The 26,754-nt window shown below is 38.0% G+C and overlaps 2 protein-coding genes across 2 annotated transcripts in view; both read left to right on the plus strand.

The window, feature by feature from the left end:
• Positions 1-6,381: 6,381 nt before the first annotated feature.
• guf1 (GTP binding elongation factor GUF1) lies at positions 6,382-15,473 on the plus strand. The gene is made up of 17 exons (XM_053323947.1): positions 6,382-6,724; positions 7,019-7,130; positions 7,627-7,775; positions 9,043-9,123; positions 9,221-9,298; positions 9,397-9,480; positions 9,571-9,635; positions 9,723-9,926; positions 10,512-10,651; positions 10,914-11,037; positions 11,597-11,729; positions 12,117-12,260; positions 12,857-12,990; positions 13,305-13,406; positions 14,815-14,934; positions 15,094-15,130; positions 15,239-15,473. Exons 1-17 carry the CDS (start codon positions 6,539-6,541, stop codon positions 15,371-15,373), a joined length of 2,028 nt encoding a protein of 675 aa, XP_053179922.1. The 5' UTR covers positions 6,382-6,538; the 3' UTR covers positions 15,374-15,473.
• Positions 15,474-17,656: 2,183 nt separating this feature from the next.
• pigg (phosphatidylinositol glycan anchor biosynthesis class G) overlaps positions 17,657-26,754 on the plus strand; it is a 61,030-nt gene continuing 51,932 nt past the window's right edge. Inside the window, exons 1-4 of the mRNA XM_053323946.1 lie at positions 17,657-18,088; positions 18,188-18,393; positions 25,375-25,584; positions 26,338-26,526. Coding sequence (XP_053179921.1) covers positions 17,935-18,088; positions 18,188-18,393; positions 25,375-25,584; positions 26,338-26,526 — 759 coding nt within the window. The 5' untranslated portion in view covers positions 17,657-17,934. The remainder of the gene's footprint in view (positions 18,089-18,187; positions 18,394-25,374; positions 25,585-26,337; positions 26,527-26,754) is intronic.

A 26,754-nucleotide genomic window follows, 5' to 3' on the forward strand; every position in this document is an offset into this window, starting at 1 on the left:
CCACTGTACATACAACTTTAAATGAAGAGTAAACACATGAACATTAACACATACATTTGATTTAAGAGTTACTTCTAAATGTGTTGAATTTTGCGGGTAATGCCCAATCTCTTAATATTACAGTATATCTTTTTCTTTTGAGTGAAAGAGACTGATTATCATATCAAATATTCTTTCTTTGCCATCTAAGTATGGCCTTACTTTTTGTTTTTCTGTCCAAGCCAATGCAAAAACACATTTGTATAATACTGTTACAGTGCAGAAGTTGTTTTATTATCTGTGACTATTGCTATGGGGCTCCTAAAAACAAACAATAACACATTATATTGAGAAAGATAGAAATACTTTTTTTTTAAAGCTAAAACTCAAGCAATTAAGTTTAGCCATATACTTGATCTTTTTTTTTTTCTTCGTTAGCAAACAATAGACCCACGTATACATCCAGCAGAAACAACATGATCACCCCTTTGGAGTCCTGTTTCTGGCTACATTACAAATATAAATCAAATATTCATTCTCCCTTAAGCTCTGAGTTAGGCTACAACGACACCTGATAAATATAGCTGTTAGCTGTTGGACTTTCATTAGCTTAATTTTTGCTACCTGCTATTTAGCACTGGGCATACAGTGTCTTTATAGTGTCTTTTTGTTAGTGATTTTTCACTGAAAACATTTTCATGAGTGCGGTAAGACTATGCTAAAACTGTAAAAAAATATTGGCAAGGGTGAATTTTGTGCTAATTGCTATGAATGCTGTGGTTTAAATCCTAACCAAACGCAGTCTGTAGATGAGCATAATGTGAAAACAGGTCTAAACTTGTTCAAAATGTTTATATCACAGATTTATATTGGCTTACCAATAGAGGTAATAATTCTAGAGGACTGTGTTGATTCATAAACCGCTGTATCACCAATTAGCATGTCTGCCATTACACTTTTAGCTGATTATATACTGTATAGCCAACGTCCCAAAGCATTTTTTAAAAATAGTTACAGGTATGAAAGCGATAGGATTGTAAACATAGATCTGTATTGTGCTGATATGAATTTTACATAAATGAGATGTAGACATTATTATTTTGCTAGCATACAGTATATTTTTTGTCATAGGACTTGTGTCATGTGAGCAGAGGTTTTTCTAATCTCATCTTTTTTTCCCATACAGATTGATTGTTGTATCCACTGGAACTTTAGACTGACTCAAAAGCCATGTGCATTGCTCATTTAAATAACAGGGACAACCAATGGTTTTCCTTTATGAGCATAGCATGAGTCATATTGTGGTAAAACAACAAAAATCATTGCAGGACAGTAGGACCTTCTTTTCTGAAATACATTTGTAAAAGCAGATTAGTAGAATATGAACATATTTTATAGGATATAAAGTTTCTATATCACAATGGATGCAGCATACTGAGGAGACTAATCACAGTCAACCCCATATCAGTAGCCACACGTGTTATTTTTGACATGGTTTACTTTACATCAACATTTTAACTCTGATTTCAATTGTTCAATCCACCTTTGCATGAAGTAGAAATCTAGGATTTTGTTTATATTTGTTAATTTATTTTTTACAAATTATGTTGTCAAATATAGTATAATTTTTCATTCGATTTCTCTCCGACATCCCGATCTTAAACATTCCAGATAAAATGATTGTTCACAAGGTGGAAGCTTGGTTCAGTGCACAGTTTCTAATAAAACACATATCATATCAATTCTTTATATCCAGTTTGTGCCGTGATTTTGGAGTAGAGACCAACTGACCCTGGAGTTCTGGAGCTGACACTGATATCGATAGTTGAGAGTTTAAAAATACTCAACAGACATTTTTGACATTTCTGTGTAGCAGTTCCTTTTTACCCATCAACTTGAATGCATGCCAACGCCTATTAATCTGTTATAAAATGAAATCAGCCAATATGATCAGAGTTATTAGTTGTATAGCAAAGACCCAAAAATTAGTGTCATGTATCCACCTTTGATGTATGAGTCTGTGCTCATTTTGAGAACTTTTCTTTGTTTCAGGAGCTGTCTAGGCTTTAAGAGAAAAAGTACACTATGTTTACAGGCAGGCTTGTGTCATTGACTGTTCATCTACAGATCTGTAAGCAACACAACCTTTATTTAAAACATTTTAAGACATCATTTAATCATTACGAATAGATCCTTGCCAGCCATTGAAAATACACCAAACACTTGCAATCCAATCCAGTTCATGTTTATTATTGAGGTCATATTGGGTGGTGGTGGTGTACTGGAGTGCATTATATTATGTAGTAATATTTTCTCCACCCCATTAAGGTACATGAGGGGGGGAAGAATATTGGGAGCACATTCTATATAAAAGTAAAATGATCTCCTGTCTGACAACGTCAACAAAAACTGAGAATATATAAGCGTTGTAAAAGTAGAATTTACGGCAGACCTGTTGGGTCACATTAAATTGCACAGGTGTTCCTAATAAAGTGCTCGATGAGTGTAAATTTCTATAAAAAATGTGATAGAAGACACTGGAGTCAAATTGCTATCTTTACTACACAGTTATGTCATAAATCCAAGACAAAATCATTTCTTTAACATTTGCAGCAGTAGGAGCTTCCACAAGGTTGTGATACTTGCCTTGGACACATAGGAGCTATTGTAAGCTGACAATGAAGAAGCTAATAGAAACAAAGCTACCCAGCAAGTCAGGCAGGTGTTTGGCTCTGCATTATATTTCCATCAAATAAGATAATTAGCTCACCTGCTGACTTTCCACAGCCATGAATGCTTGTATTTGTCCTATGTATTGTTTAGGTCTAAATATGAAGCTCACTGGACTAAAAATAGTTATGGTTAAAGTAAAGCTAAAGGATTATTACTGCTTCAAAGACAACTTTGAATCCAATATCTGTCAATAAATCTACTGCACAATTCACAATTTGCAACAGCCTAGTAAGATCTTGAGACTACAACTGAAGCAGCTCCTTCTTCAGCAAAGGAGGATGCTATCAACCACTGTTCCAATGCTGCCAGGGACTATCTCTATGAGCGTATTGGTTAAACCCACAAAAAAGCCCTGTGGCACTGAGCTTTGATGCACAGCTCGCTAAAGTTTCATTGTCTGGTCTGATCTACCACTCACACACTGTACAGAACCCTTGCAGTGTGAGGTCTCCTCCACGCTGAGCCCTATCTCCTCCATCCACAGCTGACCCTGTTCATGCGCTCAAGCACTCCTGGCTGACAGAAATCAATACTGATGGATGTGAGGGATGTACAGTACATATCCGGACAGCATAGCAGAGCTGTTTACATGTCAAGAAATTGTCATAATTAAGTGTCACATAGCAACGCTTAAAATGTGACCACAGACAACTTTTGAAATAAAGTACAAAGAATTCCTAATTTGTGATGCTCCAAGCAGCGCTGGTTTGAATTGGACAGTGATTTAATTAGGTTTATTTGATTGCAGTAATGCAGGAAATGCCTGTACACCACTTAACAATCACTCTGTCAACAGCCACAGCAATCCCAAAAAGAATAAAAATGGGACACACATACATGATTTAGACCTCAGTTCCCTCATTAATCAGAATTCATAAACCTCATGACTTTAAAGTAACCTGTATGCCAGGAGAAATGATACAGATGCATACTTTAGTGATACCAACAACATGTAGATGCTCTAACCTACTGTGCAACAGTAAACGATGTGTGGTGTTGTAGTTGTATGATCAGTTTAACATTAATATGCAATCCTTGCCTATTCATAAAACATTTGGAAAATACCAAGAATGGAATAATTTTGTCCCTTGGTTTTGTATTGATTCCTGCATCACATGTTCAGGACTTAACAACTAACAAGCAGTGGTAGTTGTTCAGTATGGTAACTGTTCAATGGCTGGTTCAGGGCCAATTCTCTCAAGTCTAACTAATAGACACTGTGACATGACGTACAGTAACAGGAAAGGCACAGGTGTAATTAATAACATTAATGGCTGCTATTGACTAACTGAGACTGTGATTTTCCTGCAATGACAAGTAAAAATGTGAAGACGGTGCCCAGGAAAGAGCAGTGTTTGTTTTCCTTTACTGCTTAGGACTGGAGCCAATCTCAGCTGACACTGTTTGAGAGGTACATCAGGTCGCCAGTCAATCACAGGGCTAACATATAGTATAGAGACAGACAGTCATTTACACTCACATTCACACCTACGGGCAATTTAGTCACAAATTAACCTAACCTGCATGTTTTTGATCTGTGGGAGGAAGCAGGAGTGCCTGGAAATAACCTATGTAAACTCTACAAAGAGAGGCCCCAGCTGGCTGGTGGGCTGTAACACAGGACCCACTTGCTGTGAGGCAACAGTGATAACCACTGAACCACTGTGCCGCCGGTATTGAAACAGTAATGATGTAATAAACAGTTTCTAGGCCCTAATGGAAAGAAGCACAGAGAAAATTAAAATCTTTAAAGGGTTCAAATAAAAATCACTCTGTCATAGGTAAATACCAAATCATTTTGATAACTAGTTATGATAATAAAGGCGTATGAACAGCTTGTGCCTCTTGGTGTTTTTACATATGAGACTTTTTGTTATCACAGTGCTGAGCAGATATTTCTCTGAAAAACTAGCCAGATTTTTAAGATATTTCCTGATTCCTCCAGACTTTTGTCATACTGACTGTTTAACCTATTTCTGAAGTTTCCCATTTTCTAAGTCTTTGTATGTATGCATTCATAGCTTTATGATTAGGATAATTCATATATATTTATGATTGTCATTATTTAATATTTTGTCAAAGTGTACTATAATGCAAACCATCTTCCAGTCATCTTTGTTTGGTTTGAGAAATAAAATTGCAACTTGGAAAATGTGGTAAAAATGTTGGTAAGTCCCCCTATTAAGCATTTACTAGCAGTACAAACATTTAATAATTGGTTTATAACACATTATAATGGACATTTAAGAAGATATAACAACATTGTGTTTATTAATAGCAGCCTATTAGCATATTTTATACACCAGCATCCATCTATGGCCCATATGCAGGAGGACTTTGACAAATGCATTAATGCATTATTACATGAATATCTGCTCATAACTATAATACATTGTAGTGTGTTGTAAACCATTTATTAAATACGTATACTGCTTTAAAATCCTAGAAGGGGTTGTAAAATGTGTCTTGAGAAGAGACCTGTGAGGTTTGTGTTATCTTTAATAAAAACAGATGCCAGCTCTGTTACTCGAATGTAATCCTCTGTGCAAAAAGTCTCAAATGAAAAAAAACAAACGATGATTACATGACAGACAGAAACCGGGGCTAATAGAGGCTTATTATCTCTGGTTGTACAAAGAGAGAAGCAGTCATCTATTCTTGTGCAGGAGGCTGCTTCGTTGTCATAGCAACTGATATCCATTTTTATAGTTCATCTGACAGCTTGAGCAGGCGGGACTTCCGGCTGTCCAAACGTTTCCAAAGATCATCATTGATAAGATAGTTATCCCCCTTTGATGTTTTTAGATTTAGTCAGCTCAGCATAGCTCATTAACATTACAACACCCTTTACACACTGCAGAGTAGGTGTTTAACAATTCATTGACGATATGTACTGAACTGAAGCATTAACAATGTGGAAGCTCAGGGTCAAAATGAGGACCTGCATTCATTAAACCTGCATTCTCTCTAATGACCAGCAGGCGGCGACTCCACTAGTTGCAAAAATAAGTTTTATAGAGTAGTATATGAGAAAATTACCCTACTTCTGACTTCATTTATTACCTCAGTAAAGAGTTTTCTGATTTGTTTATGGTCTCAATCGCTAGTTTAAAGTCTGCTTCATTAAATCACGATGTTCATTAAATAAACTATAGTCCCAGAGTTAAAAAGACAATAAAGCTGGTACGCTTTGGGTAGTGCTACGTTGTGATTGGCAAGTCACTACCATAGCGACAACGTTGGTTACGTACAGATTATAATAGTAACTGTATTTGTGTGAGTGTTTTCAATTCATGTAAATTAACAGTAATATTATTGTCGCCTACAAAATCTTTTTCAGCCTGTGGTTGGGTTAGGGTTAGGGTTAGGTTAGGTTAAAAGACCCTCTAATGAGTAATTTGTTCAGTTTTTCCGGTAAGTACATTTTGTTTAAAGCGTGTTTTCGCTAGCCAAATGTAGCATTAGCATTCGTATTGTCGCAATTAACTATGTATTAAAAAAGCTCTTGTAATACATACATGTAGTTGACCAGGTTCGCTTCTTCGTTTACTGACATAAACCAAAGCGGAAGTTACTGTAGGAATTCATCTTGTTTCTTTAAAACATCATCTCTTCTTCGGAAAAAAGAATCAACTACATTTCCCAGAGGTCATTGCCGTTGAACCGTCACCCAAAATGTCTGCACACTACAAACTCATGGACAGGAGACTGTTATTGTGATTTTTTATCCTGACAGTCCACTAATAGTGTGCCAACGTGACAATGACCTGTACTTTATTAACGATTCATCCTCTTCTCACCATGCTGTGAGCTTACCTGTGAAAACATGTGGTTTTCTTTAGTCAGCCGGGGCTGTGAAATGTCCGTGTTAAGACATGTTTTGCAGGTCAAAATGTACAGAAGGAAAATGCCAAGCTTTAATATGAGTTACTCAGTGTTGAGACAACGCTGGATGAAAAGGCTGCCTGCTCTGTCCGGCAGCTTCAACATGATGAGCACACAAACAGACAAGGTAAGAAACTGTATGAAAACAGTGAGAGATGTTAACTACACTGTCAGGACTATTGTCTCTGTGTGTACTGCTTCTCATTCATATGTCTGTAATATTTCATGCAATAGTTAAAGTGCTTGGTTCAGTAAAAGTTAATCTGCCAATTAAAATAATGAGATAATGAAAATCATGAAGCTCAAGGTCCTGTACTTCAGAAACAGACATAACACATGAGGTGTTCAGGTGTTTGGTAGATGTGTTACTGGAGGGATTCAGCAGGTTAATCTGTAGGTTTTCTTTCCTTTTGTCATGAAGGACACCGTCGACCTGTCCAAGTTCCCTGTGGACAGAATAAGGAATTTTTGCATCATTGCTCACATTGATCATGGAAAAAGCACTTTGGCTGACAGGCTGCTGGAGATAACAGGTTGGTTTACATGTATAAATATAGAATTTCCATAATCTTAAACAGGTTTACAGAGTAGGAAAGTCAGATCACATATTTGATCTGTTTGATTTTGATTGATTATGGATTGGCTGGCTGTTAATTTGGACACTGGTTTATTGCTTTACCATTTCCATGTCTTCATGCAGTCCCAACTGCTCTATAACTCAATGATAATGATCCAATTTGGTAGCTACGACCCCCTCTGTACAAAGACCCCATGGGACTCTCTCCCATGATGTTAATATAATACAATTGGATTGTAAGCTATCTGCATTAATCAGGAGCATTGTTACTATCCAAATGAATCCGTTTTTCTTTGCAACACACGCACACACACACACAAACACACACACCCCTACATTGTCAATGATTGGGTCACAACTGCAGTTCAGACACAGTCCTCACTGAGTAAATCATATAATACTTAAATCATATCTTATTAAACTGCCTGACACAAGGTTTACTTGACAAACAGGTGCAATAGCAAAGACAGAGAAGAACAAACAGGTGCTGGACAAACTCCAGGTGGAACGAGAGAGAGGGATAACAGTGAAGGCCCAGACAGCCTCGTTGTTTTACAGCCACGAGGGCCAGCAGTACCTCCTCAACCTCATCGACACACCGGTAAGTGTCCTCCTCTGCTAGAGTTTGGTGCAATGTGCTTCTGGATCACTAGGTGGAAGCATGTGCCTTGTAAAGTGTATCTGTTTTGATGATGAAGTAGTGAAGAGACTAGTTATTCATGCTCTCTTTCGCTCTCATTTATCTTCTCAGGTCCTGGATTGTCTCTTATTTTTTATGTTTTTTGCATTTTGGTTGATTTTACACATCCCAAAATTTCCCCCATGATCAGTGAATACACAATCTAATGTAAGCAGATAATTAATTCAGGTTTAAAATCTGTCTTAAAAAGTACACCTACAAGCTCATATTTACATTGTAATAATAATAATAACAAGAATAATTAATTTTATTTAAAGGGCGCCTTTCAAAGCACTCAAGGACACCTTACAAGACACACATAAAAAACAACAGTGCATGAAACATCATAATATCAGCAGAACAAAGAAACAGAATATTAAGTTATGATGTTATATTATGTATATATTAATAGATATTGGTGTGTTTTTACCCCAATGTGCAAAATACAGGGAGGAGAAAATGCAAATATGTGATTTAGCACGTGCATTGTGATTTACCAAACTTGGAGGTAATTTTGCTGCTGGTAACTGCATCTATAAATAATACCTTTTTGAAGTGCAGGTATTAACCAGCTGTTACTGTGATGAGGAGGAGACAAATGCACAATGACAGAACACACAGAGAACAAATTTCTCCCAATATTTTTGGAGTGGAATATTTTTGGTTTTACTAACAACATTGTCACAAATACTCTTTTTCTGGTAATAAATTCAAGATGTTTGGTAATCTCCTCCACTAGAATCTCTAATTCTATAGGATCACATTTCATTTTGCGCTTGCAGGCTTTCTGTTCGTCCAAACTCTCCATTAAGACAAGCAAAACCCTCATTTAAATACAACTGTCTGCACCTGTTTTCATTTGCACAGTTATTCTTGGTAGATTGCACGCTAACTAAACGTATAATCTATTCAGTACCCTTTATTTGGGATCTTAGTCAAATCAGGCCCTTAATGTATGTATGGACTTGTGAGGACAGTTTCAAGACATGCGTGAAAAAATGTTAACATGTCCTTTAAACACAGACTGATAATATGCATCAGGGCCTCTTGTTGCTATAGAAAAAAATAGCTCACATCTTATATGAAGGGAAAAACTAAAATGAGCTTAAGACATTTTGTGACATGTGCATTTGTTTACTTGCTGGGTTACTCATGCATCTCTCAACCCTTTTATCTCATCTATTTCTAGGGTCATGTTGACTTCAGTTACGAAGTGTCTCGATCGATTTCTGCGTGCCAGGGTGTGCTGCTGATCGTTGACGCCAACCAGGTACAGAAGCACAATTCTAGTTGTCTTTGAGAGTGTGGCTGCATCGCTGCATTCACTGTATATTTATAATATTATAATATTTTCTTGACATGTGAAGGGGATTCAGGCACAGACGGTGGCTAACTTCTACCTGGCTTTTGAAGCTCAGCTGGCAATCATCCCCGTCATCAACAAGGTACGCTCAGACCTGCCGCTGTTTGGTTTAATCACACGTTATTTTTCCACTTGAGTGCGACGTGGCAGGTAATTCTATTCTGACATTTTCTCCCTCAGATCGATTTGAAAAACGCTGATCCGGAGAGAGTAGAGTCACAGGTTGAAAGGGTGTTTGATATTCCAGGCGAGGAATGCATCAGGGTGAGGTGGAGCATATATGAGCTCTTTCTTTTTTTGTGATCCACAGAAGCTGAGAAACGTGTCTCATTTGTCTGATCTCATCTTTTTCAGATTTCAGCTAAACTTGGAACGAATGTTGAAAATGTTCTCCGAGCAGTTGTGGAAAGAATTCCACCGTAAGAAAGCTCACATGGTCTCATTTCTCTCACTAGACAATGTTTGACACCAAAAACTGAAGCTTTTTTTTACCCTTGTATTCTCAGGCCTGCAGCAAGCTTAGATGATCCTTTCAGAGCCCTGGTGTTTGACTCCAACTTCGACCATTACAGAGGGGTGGTGGCCAACATCGCTGTGTTCGGAGGTCGGGTCAAAAAAGGCGACAAGATCGTGTCAGCGCATCTCGGCAAAACCTACGAGGTCAACGAGCTGGGGCTTCTGCGGCCAGATGAGCACCCGACACAGAAACTGTATGCTGGTCTCGTCATCATCTCATTTGTCATTTCTCCTGTTTGGTGAACCACTAAAACTGATATGAAATATATAAAATAAACCAGAAGTAACAGAAACTAGAAGAATAGAGTTGAAACAGTTTATTTTTCCATTGACAAAAAAATCACCTATACTTATTCTGATAATCATTTATAATAGCTTATAATAATTTAATCATTTATCTATAAAGGAAAAATACTTTCTCTGGTTCCATCCTCTGTATTGTGAACATTTTGAAAAAAGGCTACCTTGAGCTTTAGTGATGGATATTTTTCCACAATATTTTAATTGGATAATTGATTTATTGAAAATTGGCTTTTTTTTATAATAAGCACTGTAATGAACACTTGTAGAAAATACATAGTTAAAAATCTGATTAATCAGCCGTGCTTGCACAATAAGCTGCTGCTCTGTTTGTGCAGTGTTATGTGTCCTCCTTTTAATAAGCACTGATCCACACTGTAAATAAATACCAGAATCCTGTAAACATTTGTCCAACTGTCCACTAAGTTGATTGTTTACATTATATTAGTCTGATTCTCTGATATGGACTGTCTGTACAGGTTTGCTGGCCAGGTGGGCTACATCATAGCCGGCATGAAGGACGTGAAGGAGGCCCAGATCGGTGACACGCTCCACCTCCTGGAGCAGCCGGTGGAGGCTCTTCCAGGGTTTAAGCCGGCCAAACCCATGGTCTTTGCTGGTAAGAACTGCCCTCCTCTGCTGTCACTTATAAAAACTGCAATTGGGAATAGAGAATTTTTATCTCACCACCTAACAGCAGAAACATGATAATTACACCACTCTTGAATATTCCAGCATTAGCGGACATGTAGTAGAATATAAAAGCCCTTCAGTGCATGCTGTATTTCACTCGCTGGTACAGTAAGTGCAGTAAGTGCTCAAGAATCCTGTTTGCTGATTGGTGATGTGCATTCCGGCTTTGGCTTGTGTGTCTCCCCCAGGCATGTATCCGATGGACCAGTCAGAGTACCAAGGCCTTCGCAGCGCCATTGAGAGGCTGACCCTGAATGACTCAAGTGTCACAGTGCAGAGAGACAGCAGTCTGGCCCTGGGAGCAGGCTGGAGGTCAGGAACACGACTTTGAATTAGAATAAAAAAACTGCCTTTCTACTACCTAATACACACACACACACACACACACACACACACATTTTGAAGACACGGAGCAGTGCAACCTCAAAATTTCAACACCCTTCAGGAGCTTCAAATGTGTGGATGCTTTTCAACTCATTTTCTGTTGCAAATAAGTTTCCGTCTTTTTCCTAAAAGGCAGTAAATTAAGAGGAAATAACAAGGTGCACGTTCTTTCGTTTGACATCATATTTTTTGATTGAATAGGTGAATAACAACTCCCTTTGGGCAATAATGTGTGCTGCCAGAAATAGGGAGCCAAGTAAGAGGTTGCAGGTCGTATTATGAGTCCAGGCGGATGTAAATTTTTATTTTATTAGCGGCAGTTATTCACATCAGGTGGAACTACGAGACGACACCGGAATAGAAATGAGTCTCGCTCACCGTTGAACTCTTTCCAAACAGGCTCTTTGTAATTAGAAGTGCGAGTATCAATTATGAAACTTGAGTGAGCCTGTGAACCTTCTTCTCTCCCCCCCTCTCTCCTCTGTAGACTTGGCTTCCTGGGACTTCTTCATATGGAGGTGTTCAATCAGAGGCTGGAGCAGGAATACAATGCTTCTGTTATTGTTACAGCTCCCACCGTGCCCTACAAGGCTGTTCTGTCTTCAGCCAAACTCATCAAGGTAAGAGACAATTTTCAGGTCATATATATTTCCTGGTCTTACAGGAAAATACATTCTTACACTGATCTAAGCAAAAAAAAAGCAAGTTTCTAACTGATATTGAGGATAAACTAGTGTGCTTCCCTTTCAAAATCAAGATGTTTTGGCAAAAGTAGACTCACAGCCAATTTAAATGCATGATGTACATAAGTTGAGTTTTCACAGAAACAACATTTTTTCATCCCAACTCCTGCCAGCAACTATCTGCACATAATCACTTTAGCTGATTATTTTGTGACGGATCATTAAGATGTATATTATTCCTGAGTTACAACTAGTACTGAGTATCTGTCTTAATTAATAAAAGTCTTCACTTGCGGGCTAAAATCTCATCGCTTCTTCTTACAGGAGCACGGCAGCGAAGAGATAACCATCGTGAACCCGGCTCACTTCCCTGACGGATCGGTCGTGTCAGAGTATTTGGAGCCCATGGTGCTGGGGACCATTCTCGCCCCGGAGGCTTACACCGGCAAGATTATGACTCTCTGCTTGGTAAGACTGTCCCTCACGTCACGAGATTGATTGATTTGTTTCCGCATCGTTTTTGACAGCTGGAGGAAAAATGCCAATGAATGGGACAGAATTTCTCGGTATATCTCGTCTATACTGCATTTATACTTTCTGCACCGTATGCAGTTTATTTCCATTCGCTTGTTTAGAGTTGACGTGTATATCTGGCTCGGAAACATTGTGTTTTAAATGTGTTTTTGTTTGTCAGAGAGGGAGGCTGTCTCTGAGTACTCTCAGGCGAGATTCTCAAGCCTGTCGGATAATGAGGTTTGACAGGAGATAGTCCTCGTCCTCGTGTATACTTTTCCCAATTTGTTTGGAGCCAAACTTGAAAAAATGACACCTAGAAAATTCTCTTTTTTTGTTTGGTAAATGTCTTTATTTGTCTGAAGCTACTTTACATCTTCAGGTTTTTCCCACATAACATAAGCATGTCTTGGTGTCCAAAGATCTCCAGGATGTCCCCGCCAGTTTAAATGAATTGAAGCTAAGCAAAGGAGCCCTTCTCTGATACTAAACAGATGCAGGACTGGTACAGTAGAAGCAAAAATAACGTCATACCGTTTGTGTTGTTAAAGAATCGCAGAGCCATCCAGAAGTCCATGGTGTACATAGACGACCAGCGTGTCATGATGAAGTATCTCTTCCCTTTAAATGAAATTGTTGTGGATTTCTACGACCTCCTCAAATCGCTGTCTTCTGGATATGCCAGGTAATATTAAGCAGGCACTGTGTAATGTCAAAGTCAATCATAAATACTTAGTTTTTTACTTTAGTTACTTTGGTGGAATCTATCTCTTTGCAGCTTTATATGCCACATAGTAACATAGTTGTATAAACTACATTGAAAATGCCAAAAAAAAGCAAAGTAGATTTGAAACTTGTATATCGTTGTCATATCTATTTATGTATTCTATCAATGGATGAAGGACATCCTTAAGAAAGAAAAGTCAATGAATGTAGTAAATGAAAATGTTGACCTTCTCTTCCATTTAACAATGTATTGCTTTCTTACTGCTTCCACAGTTTTGATTATGAGAATGCGGGCTACCAGGCTGCCGATCTGATAAAGATGGATATTCTCCTGAATGGACGTTCTGTGGAAGAGCTCACCACAATTGTACACAAGTACGTTTCTTATAATAGCTGAGTTTAGATGCTGTAAAGTAGAAGTGATTGAGTTTCCATTTTCATTTTCTTTTGGATAAGAAGTCACAGCACAGCTAAATTATGACTGTTGCTGAAAAGAATGTTTTTACAAGTGTACATAGTTCAAGGTTATGTGGTCCTTTATTACTCAGTGTCTTTCTTCTGAGCCTATGGAGCATGAAATATATATTTAACATCCATGATAAAGTTAAAAATGGCCACTTGGCAGCCAGTGGTAACATTATCTATTACGATGACTTCACACATTGGACAAGGACTTCATTTCATTTGTGACAAGGACAATAGAGTAACTTCACAGTCCAAAAGTGATGACAGACGTAAGATATTTGATGTACTCACCAGAGCCAGTGCAGGAGTCAGTGCAGGCCTTGGTAATTGAAGGGCGCTACGCTTCACCAGCAATGGCTACTCTCTAACCATTTATACTGTAAGCCTCGGAGCGGAGCCGTTGGCAACATGCCAATCACAGAGCAGAATATCTTCAACAGGAGATATAGTACAGAACGGAAATTTATAGCATGTGACATGACGTAACTGAGAGAATGATGTCCAGTCAAGCTGAAAAACCACTTGCATCTGTTTGACAGGAGGGATTTTATCCAAAGTACCGTACAGTGGGTGTAGGTAGGCGATCGCAACAGGAATTAAGACCAGAAATCTGGAGTTAATGTTTTGCTCTACCGGTTAACATGCAAAAGACTTCTTCTGTAGAAAATGTGGCCCTTCACTGACCTTCAAATATGACTATGGTCAAACGACTCTGGTCTGATTTTAACAACATTTATAAGGATGCTGTCTTTCCATTCAGCTTTATGGAGCATTTTCACATCTTTAAGCTCATTGTTTTAGTTTTACGACTGAAAACTTTACCGTTCCTGCCAAGATCATTTCCAGCTGCAGCAGGCAGGTTATATTGAACTAAAATGCTACGGAAAAAAAAGGTGTACAGTACCTGAGCGGCACCAAACAACAGCGAAAGTTAGTGACTTGCTGTCAGGAGCTGGTGGAGACCAAAACAGAGCTCACCTGATAAAGTTCATAAGGCAGTGCTGTGTGTACAGCTTGTTGTGCTGTCCGCAAGTAGTAAAGAAAATATATTAACACTACTTTAAAAAGCAATATTTACTCCACCTTCAGCAACACTTTGATGAAACTTGTTACTGACTGTCTCAATGGGTACCTATCATTTTTGGGGATGACACATAAACATGTCATTATCTTCTGTATTTTGAGGTGATGCAGTGAGGACTGTAGCTTTATGGATAACATTTTTTTTAAATTATGATATAAAAGAGCAGTAATCACCACTCAGTCAGTAATGGTTTTAAAGCTGTGTTTGGTTCTGATTGGTGTGTTTTCCTTGCAGAAAAGGCGCATACAGTACAGGTAAAGCCATGTGTGAACGACTCAAAGACTCCATACCAAGGCAGATGTTTGAGATTGCCGTGCAGGCTGCTATTGGAAGTAAAGTCATCGCAAGAGAGACGTAAGTACAAGATCTTCAACAAGCTAAAGGCTTTGTTAGAATGTGACTGGGTGATAAATATATAAAACTCTTTTTGAGTTGTGTTCATGTATGAAATGTGCTAAATAAATAAACCAAATAAAAATGGTTGAGTGTAAATATGTGACATGTCTCTTACAGAATAAAGGCGTACAGAAAAAATGTTCTCGCAAAATGTGTAAGTCATTTTCTTTTTCCTCTCAAAGGTTTTAAATCTAAAAATATAGCGCAGACTTTCTAAATTCCCACTGAACCCTGCATGAATTATGTATTTCTCTCCTGATAGTACGGAGGTGACATAACACGGAAGATGAAACTACTGAAGAAACAGGCAGAGGGAAAGAAGAAGATGAGGCGTATCGGCAACGTGGACGTCCCTAAAGACGCCTTCATTAATGTTCTGAAGAGGAAAGACAAATAAATGCAATACTGTCGGTTTATTATTAGGAAATATTATTATTGTATTCAAAAGGTCTTTGTTACTGAAAGACTGAATAAAGAGGTCAGTTGTGCTGATTTTAATAGGATGTGTCAGTGCTTCCTCTGTCTCTTTGCCAGAAAAGGAGTTTAAAGACTCTGCTGTTAAAAATCAAAGTTAACACATTAAAAATCATGCATTGGTTTATCTCCAGTGATTCTGATGCTATAATATCACTTCTGCTTGTGGTGTATCTGATTTCATAGCAGGCAGAAGTTATAGTTAAAAGAATTTCAAGCTTCATTTTATGTGCAAAAAATGATAAGAGACAATATTTTCTCAGTGCACACTCTATTGCACAATATGGTTAACATACTGCTAACTGAAATGTTGCTTAACTGGTAATTTAATGAGTACATTGACAGGAGATTGAGACATTTTTTCATCATTTAAATCATTTCTAGACTGCAAATACAGAACATTTGCTGGTCATCTCTGCCGGCTCTTGATCTGGATGCTGGCTGTGATCCCTGACCTCCAAAAAGAAGTATCACCTTATTATTAAAACATACAGTGTCCTGAAATTAACAAGTCTTTAATGTGATGTTCCCAGTAGATGGCAGCAGCGCCTCAATACACACAACAGACCTGAACACAAATGAATTCCATCCTGAGATAATTATCAATCAGCCTCAGGCCTCATAAATGTCAGCTTTAAATCATACAAAACACCAGACAGTCCATTTATCCTCAGCGCAGTAGTGGTAGTTACTTGATGAAAATGTCTCATTGTCCCTGTATGCTGGCCTTTGTACTTGGCAAAATTTAAGCAAATTTGATTTAGGGATTAATTATTATTTGGCTGAAAGGAAGAAGAATGGGACACAATTTGACAAGTTGTACTTTAGAGGTGTGCAGAGCGTCTCAGTGTTCAGTTCAGAGCGTGATTGGTGTGCATAAACTGTCAGCTACAAGTTTAGGATGTGTTTTTCACAGCAGATATTTTGACCTGTCACAGCTGGAAAGGACAAGTGAAACTGATAACACTGATGATTGCTCAGTGCTAGTTATCATTCCAGTGCACGATCATTCATGTCATTAATTACACGTTTGCTTTGCCTGCTATGACATATAACAACTGTTTTTATTAAATATTCATGGTTCTGTCAGAGGGAATAAATTAGATTTTACAGTCATTTGTACTGTTACACTGAGATTGTTTAGAGCAGCTAATTTAATTGAGAAACATGATTAGTAAGTCCCCATATTGATAACATGTTGTGTCCTGTCCTGGGTTAAGAGCAACCTTATTAAACTTATTTTTATATTACAGGGGTAACCATCAGCCTTCTCTGTCAAAAGAGACTTGCACTCTTTATATTCATAAAACTCTAGGAAAACAACCTGTAAAACATGCATGGTCATATAACTGAATCAGCAAGTAAAAAAAAATTTAGTGGTGTTTAGCTCCATTAGAGAGTATAACGGTAATCAATAATGAGTTGGTAAGCATTTATAACACATTTAAGTAAATCTGCACAAAATCTAAAATCTCAACATAATTTAGCCCTCTTATCATATTCTAATTACTGTGTGGAGTTTTCCCTATGAGGTTTTAGAACATTAAAGAACATCATTTCTATAAGTTTTTCAGCTCCATTACACCCTGGGCAAAAGATGGAGAGCCATCTTATTGTGGCTCCAACACTGAAAAAGGATTTCTGTATGACTGGATAAAAGACAGCCAATTAAGATTTTACTGGATTCATATTTTATTTGCAGACTCATGGGGAATTGGTTTCCGGCTAGCTGTAGCCCAGTCTTTTGCAACATAGAAGTACCATAATGAAATATTAGAAATTGAAAGGTGATCCATATGTACAATAAAAGATATCCCCAGTTTTAAAACTAAACACATAGTGGAACTGCTCTCATTGTCAAACTGATTGAGGGGTTTTAATATTAAATAATCAATGTAAATTATTAAACTTTTTTGATGCATCTTTCCTTTGAAGAACAATATTACAAATATAACCTACGTATATTGTCCCATTCCCATTCCTCGAAACTTTCATGCCAATAAAGTTGAATTGAATAGATGAACTGAGGAGGAAATTACATTTTAAGGATTTAACATTATTTTTTGTAGAATAACCATATTATACACATCATTCAGTACTTTAATTTTAAACCATGTCTGAAGACGATCTATAAACACAACACTGCGGGCTGAAAAACGCGTTTTCGTTATGTTTGATTCTACGTTGTACCCGTAGCTCAAAGCTATCAATGCGGAAGCCGCTTCATAGCTAACTAGTAGTAGTGTTTTTATTCTTAATTACGACTATAAATTCATATCATAAAGGCAGTTAATAAAACACAGTAACACGTGGCTTTGTAAAGCTTCGTTTGACAGAGCGTCCATCTGAAATGGGATGTTATGGCTTTCTATATTCTCCTTTATTTAGATAAAGTATGTAGGGAGCGTTGTGTCGGCTGCTAGCTACTGTTGCAAGTTCTCTTTCTAACTTATTCCCTCCTCGGAGTGTCCAACAACCAGCAAAATGAAAGTACGCTCGTCTGTGTTTGCCTCGTTTATTTTAATATTTGAGGTTTTTGGGGTTTGCCTCTTCCTGCGGGGTTTTTTCCCGGTTCCTGTCAAGTCGTCTCTCTCATCCAAGAACAAGCTGTCCGACCTGCCAGCGGAGCCTCTGACAGGTGAGCTCACAGCATCCTCCAGCTGTCACCCGCCTGTCTGTGCCACTATCTGTTCACTGACAACCATTACAGCTCATTATACACTTGCTTATGTTACAGGGGGCTCCCACAACTCCTCTCGCCTGCCGCAGCCCCTCTTTAAAAGGGTGGTGATCATGTTGGTGGATGCCATGAGGGAGGACTTTGTGTTTGGGGTCAATGGTCGCACCTATATGCCTTACACTAGACATCTGGTGGAGAGAGGCTCATCACTGAGCTTTGTGGCCAAGGCCAGAGCTCCCACAGTCACCATGCCCAGGATCAAGGTGAGATGGGGCCAGAGCTGAAGAGCCTGTTTCAGCATGTGTCAGAAACAGGTTTACTGCCATGCAGGTTTCCACATGAGGAACTTGTTTTGTCAGTTTTGGTAGTCAGTCCAAAAAAAAATCACTAAATAATATAAAAAAGAAAGGAAGTAAAATATGTATTCTAAGTGAGAAGAGCTGCTACAGGTTTACATTTTTAATTGAAGAGACTGAGATGAAATATACAAAATATTGACACTAAGAGTTAACAGTATATGCAGTATGCAATTAATAGTGTTAATAATCATAATTATAATCATAATAATACAACTTAAGTTAATGTAATATGCCATGTTAGATCAAAGATGTACTGTAAGATGATGTCTAATAATTTAATTTAATAATAAATAATAATATATTGCTTTAGTATAACACCTTTCACAGAAATAAAATTCTCAAAGCACTTCACAGAATATTATAAGGATCATAAAAACATGAAAACATTAAAAAACTAAGGCAATAAAAACATACAATCAATGAGGCAGAAGCAATAAAAGCAATACAAATGAAATTAGAACATAAAAATATAAGCAAAACACAGGACATACAAGTGCCTGATTTTAATGAGTAGAATACACTGATTTAATTTTACACACAGCTCTGAAACAGCCCTCTAAATTATAATGGACACAATGCTATTTAACTTCTACTGATGAAATGCTTTAGGGAAAGTTGCTAATGCTAAGGAAAGGTACAACGAGAAACCTTGATGTATATGGCTGCCTTAAAAGTGAGGAACCTCTGTCAGACTGAAGGTTTGCTCATGCAGACGACACCACCACGTCTCATCACATGTAGCCCTTATATGCAAGCTCAGCAAATCAGCAACACAGAAATGGTGAAAAACAGTTTAACTCTCTATTGCCACAATTCAGTATTACATAGTTATCAGTCTCTTCACATGTTTTCAGTAACTATTTTCTAACACGTATAATGTGATTAGAAATAAATCAGTGAATTGGCTTTACACTGACTTTAATGCAAAACTCTCTCAGAGCTGAAACCACTGCTATTGCTTAACTAGACTTGAATAAACTCTAGATTAACATGTAAATAAATCTAAATGCCCCAAATCCTTAAAACCTAAACGATTTTTCAGCAATAACTGCTATTTAAAACTAGGACTGAAACGATTGATTAGTTAATTCTTTAGTCAATTGATAGAAAATTCAATGATAGGTGATTAAGTTTTAAGCAAAAATGCTAAATAGTCACTGCTTTCAGTCTCCTAAAAGTGAGAATTTGTTGCTTTTCTCTGACATTGCAAACTAGATATCGGATAAAACAAACAATCCCTTTCCCACATTCCCACATTCCCGTCCTCCCTATGTGGATCATTTAGATTTTAACCTATTTTCTAAAGTCAGAAAAAATACAGAACAAACACTCTAAATCAGTAATGTTAATATTTATTAGTTACACCCATATGTGAATCAGAACTGTACATATTGTGCTTCTTTCTTTTTCCTTTTTTTTTTATCATTCATGCTTTTTAATGTATATTTTAGCATTAACTGTGACACATCTTGACTTGCAATGAATGTGGAAAAAAGGTTTAAATCCCTCTTATCATTAATATTTCATCTGACACAGAATAAGAGGAGCATGGGTCAGAGCCAGTAATGCCTTGGCAGTATTCCTGCAGGCTCACAGTGTGAAAAAAAAAGAAAAAAAAAAAAGGAAAAAAGCAAAGAAACGTTTCGAAATAGCTCCTAAGTTATCGGCTTGTAAGTGAAAATAGGGTGTTGTGGCAGAAATAGGAATAGGGTGATAACACGGTGAGTTGTCACATTTGGATGGTGTGTCGTGCTTATGAGACTATTTGGGATGAGGGAAGAGGAGGAGGAGGGGAGCGGAGCCAGCAGGGAATTATAGTCATGTCATGTGCGGGTTTGCATGACAGTTGGTTGTGCTGAAACACAGAAAGATTGTGGGCAGAGCAGGAAAGAGTCAGCGTGCTGTTGTCAGTGATGTAGGGAGAGATTTTGCAAAGTTAATGATTTTTCCAGCATAGTCTTGCAGGTGCCGGGGCAGTGCTGCTGCTGAGGCGGCAGGAGGGCGTCAAACTGAAGCTGTCAGGTAAAGCAGAACACTGAGTATGAGTGTCGGAGGGCAGAACAAAAGCCAGCATTAATGCTTCAGCAGTGGAGGGAAGTATAGTGATATGCTGACATCGTCAAGCTGCTGTAAAGACGGAAGAAAACCCGAGCCAAAACTCAGCTCAGGAAAGTCCAGCTGCTTCGAGTTTGGAAAGAATCCTGCTCAGTGATGTCTGATAAATGTGCTCAGACAGGTAGTGTAGGAGCCTCGGGACTGCAGACTCAGCAGAGTTCAGGTCAGCGAGGGCGGCAAAGAGCAGGAGCTGGTAGACAGTGTCAAAGAGAGTGGACTAGATGAAGGAAGTGTCAGAGATAAGGCCATCCTGAAACCTGATGTGGTGGAGAGAGTGGAGTGGACTTACAATTATTCTCACCAGCAGTTAATCTATGGATTTTCTAAAATTCTAAAAACTATTCAATCTCAATAGTAATGACGAATTCCCACATGTTATCAGAACACAAAGACATTTCTTAATATGAATAAAATGAATAGAGGCAAATTTCAACATTCGTGACAGATTATCCAACTTCATCTTCAGATAATGATTCTTTATTATCGTGTAAACTGTAGATTATTTTCTCAATTGATGGTTTGGTCTGTGCTCATTTGATGGATTAAATCTTTTTTTTAATTACTATCTAAAAGTTAGGATATTCTGTTTTCTTTCATATATGACAAAGAAAAGCATCAATCTTCTGGAACAAGCACATTTTTGGTCCACTGACTAATCAATTAAATGGCAAATTGTTTCTGCACTAATACACTACAACTAATATCTCATATAATTGATTGATTTAGTGTTGATCGACTCATCAAGTTGAGTTTCTACAAATAATTATATTACAAAAAATACACTTTTAGTTGTTTTTTATGTAGGGATGCACTTCTAATATCTCATGAGTTTTCATTATTATTTAATCTGTACATTATTTTCTCAATTAATTCTTTGGTCTGTAAAACCAGAAATCAGAAAATGCTAATTTGATGGATTATTATTATTATTATTTTAATCCAGAAGTTAAGGATATTTTGTTTTCCATCATATATGACGAAGAAAAGCATCAGACATCATATTTGAGCTGGAACAAGCAAATATTTGTAATTTCTTCCCAGAAAATATCTTAAAAACTTGGGTACTTAAGTCATTTTAAGCCCAATGACTAATCAATTAAATGCCAAATTCTTCCTACACTATTTAAAACTGATATCTCATAAAATCAATTGAGTTAGTGTTGATCGACTCATCAAGTTGAGTTTCTACTAATAATTACTTTACAAAAAACACACTTTTAATTCATATCTGATGATATCTAGCTTTTTGCTCCTATAGAGTTTGATACATTATGGACAAAAGCGTCCAAATTGACTAATATCAAAATGTCGTCATGCATGTTGCGCAGCGCTATAGATGTGTGTACATACAAAACTCTGAAGCAACAAACTTGTTGTAGCTGTAAATAGACAGAGGACATGTTCCGTGGACCGGCTGAACCATCACATCAATGAAAAGTTGATGTGGGCTGTCATGAAACAGAGCGGGTCAGTGATCTGCAGGAGGGATGAGCTGAGAGGGATTGAGGTGGACTTGCAGGGAGACAGATGTTCCTTTATAATCCAAGGCTTTAGAGAAAGATGCCATGAAATAGAGGGGAAAAGGCTTCAAGGCATCTTGGGGAGAGAGAAAAAACCCAACAACATCCCCTGCTTGTGAAAGATTTGTTGATGGGAGAGGAGAGAAGGCAGGAGTGATAAGAAAGGAGAATCAAAATGAAATCTCATAATTTAGAAGTGCAAGGCGTGTGGCAACAGAGAGGTACAGTATAGTATAGACAAGAAGATGGAGGAGAGGTGGAGAAATTGAAAACCCCTTTTTTCTACTGTCCAGAAATGTGTATGTTGGATTTACAGAGCTACTACATCTATAAGCCCCTCATATAGGACAGTTAATCACATGTTAGAGGGTCTAGCAGTTCCAGCAGATTCTTTCCTGACGTCGTGACCATGCTGGAATCTGCCCCCCCCCACCCCCTCATCTGTTGACAAACCTCAAAATAAAAGTGGTAATTATTTTTGAAGTACTGTAGAGAATTTTTTTTTTTTTTTTAGACTACACACAAGAGCACACTGTAATGAAATCTCAAGACTGCTGAGTTTTTGGCACACTGTCACACTGCAGCTGGTGCATCACAAAAAACAAGCATACAGTAACGATGACGGCTTCAGGACGACGCATTGTTTCACATCAAGTAACCAGGGCGTAAGCGATGAAGTGTGAAGTTGACATTGTGTTATCCGTGGAGCTTTAATAATATCACAAGTATTGAGGTTAATGTGTTTTTATCTCGGTATGAGATTTGGTGATGCGCCATTAGGTGGCAGTACACACCAACCACGATTTACTGCCCACTATCACTGCATTGCACCCAATTAACTGGTATGACACAGCCAACTAACCTAAATCATAATCTCTCAGTGGCACAGCCGTTCATTTACACACACATTACACCCAACGCTCTCTCTCCACTGAAAATCTAATAAAGTTACAAGACTCATGCAGATAGATGTGAAGACTTATTCGGATAAAAACACGCATGTATCGCATCTCTGTGTATTATTAATTTTTACTATTATGGCCCAGGCAGGAGTGGTGTTACCAGAAACACTACCCTGGAGTCCCAACCCCCTCACCATTAAATTTAATGACTCCAATTCAAAAAAGAAGTTGATTTTCTTCTACCGGTCCTCTCTTCACATGTGGTCAGTTGAGCTGTTCTCTGGGACTGGCAGAGCAGTCAGAAGACATTACTGAAATGCTGAATTTGGACAATGAATTCAGTTAATCATAGTAGCAGCAGCAGCAAGTATCTACTCAGGTCATATTAAGTAAACCAAGTGCATGATTGATCCAGTGTTTTACCTCCATAGATAATATCTGGTAATAAAGATTTACATTAATGGTACAAAGTTGTTTTTTTTTTTCCAATAGTCATCCGAAATAAGTGCTGAAGAGGAAGCTGGAAAAATCTTTTGCTTGGCTCCGAGTCACAGCCTCTTCCGTCTGTGTTTTGGCACCTTTACAACTTTCGATCAGTGAGACCGGAGAGTGTCTGTGTACCCCACTGATATTGTATTTGACATTTAAGCAGTGGCACATCGAGAGCCTAGACACATACTGTGGGCCAGTAATTAGTATGTTGATGAGTCACTGATTCATTCAGGCAACATCTCAATGGGCTTTTTTTTCAGCATCTGGAGAGAGTTTTTTTTTTTTTTGGTACTTTTTCTAAGTGAACTGATGTTTTTCCTTTGCTGTTATTTCCACCATTACCTTTTTTAACCTTTCAGTTTATTGTAGTCTGTACATTAAAAGTGTTCTCCCATTTTTTTTTCTTCTCGAACCACCGGTTTCATTAGTTAGATTATCTCTATTAATAGACGGAGGAGCTCACTGAAACCGAACTGGCAGAAAGAGAAGAATGCTTTTGAAGCGGAACCATCCATCTCTTCCTGAAAACAAGCATCTGCACCGGCAGGAGCAAAACAATTGCAAAGGAAGGAAGTGGTAAATAATTGAGCTAGGGAACAAAGCTCATAAGACAGGGCTTGAAATTTTGACTCTTCACTTTCCAGTTGGAGAATTTTTTCTTTTCTTTTTTTTAATATTACACTACCTGCGAATCAGTTGACAAAATGGAAACGCTTCTGACTTTACTCTGTCAGAGAGTGTGTTTATTAGATTGTCATTGTTAACAGGGAGACACCAATATCAAAGCGGCAGAGGAGAGCTTTGTTCCAGTATATCAAGACACACACTGATAAAAACATAATGGGTGTAGGTATACTGAAGATAGCAAATAATGAAAGGTTTGTGCCTTGTGACAGTTCTTGAAGGTTTTCTACCTTTTTGTGTGTGTGTGTGTGTGTGACATCTTAAGTTTATTGCTGTTTTTCTCTTGTGTCTGTGGAGAGTTGCTATAGAAAAGCTGAAGTTCTGCTCACACAGTTCTTCTCAAATACTAAAAACATATATAAAAAACCATTAAGATGGACAAAATAACCCAGATGTGACCTGAAAAACAAGGTTGTTTGAGGATAAATACATCAACAGCAAAATGGACAATACAGTTTTTTAAGTAGTCACTTCAATCAGTGACTTTGAATTCGCCGGTCCGGCTCCCTGGGCAGGTTTCTCCAACACCTGGGCCCTAAAGACTGGTCTCCTTTGGTGTTAGCATGGACTCTGTTGAACGTCCCACAGGACCTCAGGCTGGGTTCCAGGCAACTCATAGTGGGTTTAAATAATAGCATCTCCAATCTCACGTCCCCACCATAAAGACAAGGCCTTTGTACTCCTCCCTTGACGATGCACCAGGCTCCCTCCTGACTGCCAAAGTAGGCTGTGTTTTCCTTGTCAGTCAAATGGAGGCCAGTGTTGTTTTTTTTATTGCAGATTCCATGATGAAATCAGTGGAAACTGTACTTCATAAATATCATCCATCTACCTGATGTAGTTTTCGGTTTTCATTTGCGGCAGCAGGAATGGTTTGGGGAGGTGGGAATGAGTTCAGTTTCCGATGCGAGATCAACGGAGTGAATCATCTGATGAAAAAGCAGTTGATTCATTTCATTTTGTTTTGTTTTTCTATGCTATATAATACACTAACAAAACTCTTTCTAGTTGAAACTCCACTATATAATACATAACATGGTTTCTATCAGAAACTGTACTGTAGCACAAGTCTTAATTAGCTGGATTAATATGACGAAACTGTAAGGTTGTATAACACCATTAAAAGACAATTATTGTTCAAAGGACAATGACAGAAACATATCTCTCCCCAGGCTCTCACCACTGGCAGTATCCCAGGCTTCATTGATGTGATAATGAACCTAAATTCTCCTGCACTGCTGGAAGACAACCTCATTTGGCAGGCCAAAACAGCTGGGAAGAGGATAGTCTTCTACGGAGATGATACCTGGGTTCGCCTTTTCCCCAAACATTTCATGGAGTACGATGGAACAACGTCCTTCTTCGTATCTGACTACACCGAGGTATGTATGAGTCTAACAGTCTGAGTTTGAGTACATAACATATGAGTTATGTATTTTCGGCTAATATCAATAAAAGATTAAAGCACATAGTGGCTGTAATACAGACATTTTGAAGTAATGCATTTAAAAAGAACATTTTTTATGTGTTTAGGTTGAAGTTTGAACTATGTGTACATACAACGATAACATTCAGGTTCTTCAGGTTTGTGTAGACTGCTGCTGTTATGCATGAAAGTGTAGTGAATTGCACCATAATCAAAAACATACAGCAAATACTTAACATAATGTAGCAATTATTAATTGAGGAGTGATTATATGTATCTATTCTGTGTAATATGCTATACATGTTAGTCTGGAAATGATTCAGTTGCTGCATTATTTACAAGGCCGTGCCATCTGCATTAAAGAAATGAAGGATCAACCAGGAAGAGAAAGAACTGACTGATCACACACAAAAAAAGCTCATCAATTAGCTCTGTTTGCTGTAACTACACATGCACTGTGGGATTGTGTGCAATCTGTTCTTGTTTACACAAGACTGTTGCTGGTGCTGATTTTAAAGCTGTTGACTTAAAATGTGGGAAGCAGGTAAATATCTGCCAGAATATGTTTGCCCGACGATAATCAGCCAATCACCCGACTCAGCTTTGGGTAAATTACAGATCAGTCCTCATTCATGCTACAGTTTTGTTTGCCACTTGAAATCCTGTACATCACTAAACGTGCGTCTCAAATGCATCCCGACCCTTCAAGGTTGACAACAATGTGACCCGTCACTTGGAAAGCACCCTCAAAAGAGACGACTGGGACATTTTGATCCTCCACTACCTTGGCCTGGACCACATTGGTCATATCAGTGGACCCCACAGTTCACTCATCCAGCCCAAGCTGCTAGAGATGGATGACATCCTGAAGAAGATCCATAGTGCTCTCATTCCAAAGGTAATTTCTTTCTTAATCTTTGTTTGGACATATGATGTTGCTTAAAAGTCTTACATCATCTGCATATTCCAAGATAATCTTTTGGAAGTTTTTTTCAAAGTTAAAGACTCTCTGTAATTTGAGATTACTTGTAGTGACAAACCTACAGATTATCATCCAACTGCAAAGCATTTTAGTGTCTTTCAGCTCATTGTTTTAGTTTTACACACTACAACGTCGCTGTTTTGT

The sequence above is a fragment of the Scomber japonicus genome, chromosome 8 (genome assembly GCF_027409825.1).
Source record: "Scomber japonicus isolate fScoJap1 chromosome 8, fScoJap1.pri, whole genome shotgun sequence".
In the NCBI taxonomy this organism is placed as follows: Eukaryota; Metazoa; Chordata; class Actinopteri; order Scombriformes; family Scombridae; genus Scomber; species Scomber japonicus.

Bases quoted from the DNA above. Each gene is read 5' to 3' on its own strand.
- guf1 (XM_053323947.1), top strand. From the start codon at position 6,539: ATGTGGTTTTCTTTAGTCAGCCGGGGCTGTGAAATGTCCGTGTTAAGA. The intron at 7,131-7,626 runs GTTGGTTTACAT...CTTGACAAACAG, and splicing joins CAGGCTGCTGGAGATAACAG to GTGCAATAGCAAAGACAGAG. The intron at 11,730-12,116 runs GTAAGAGACAAT...TTCTTCTTACAG, and splicing joins CTTCAGCCAAACTCATCAAG to GAGCACGGCAGCGAAGAGAT.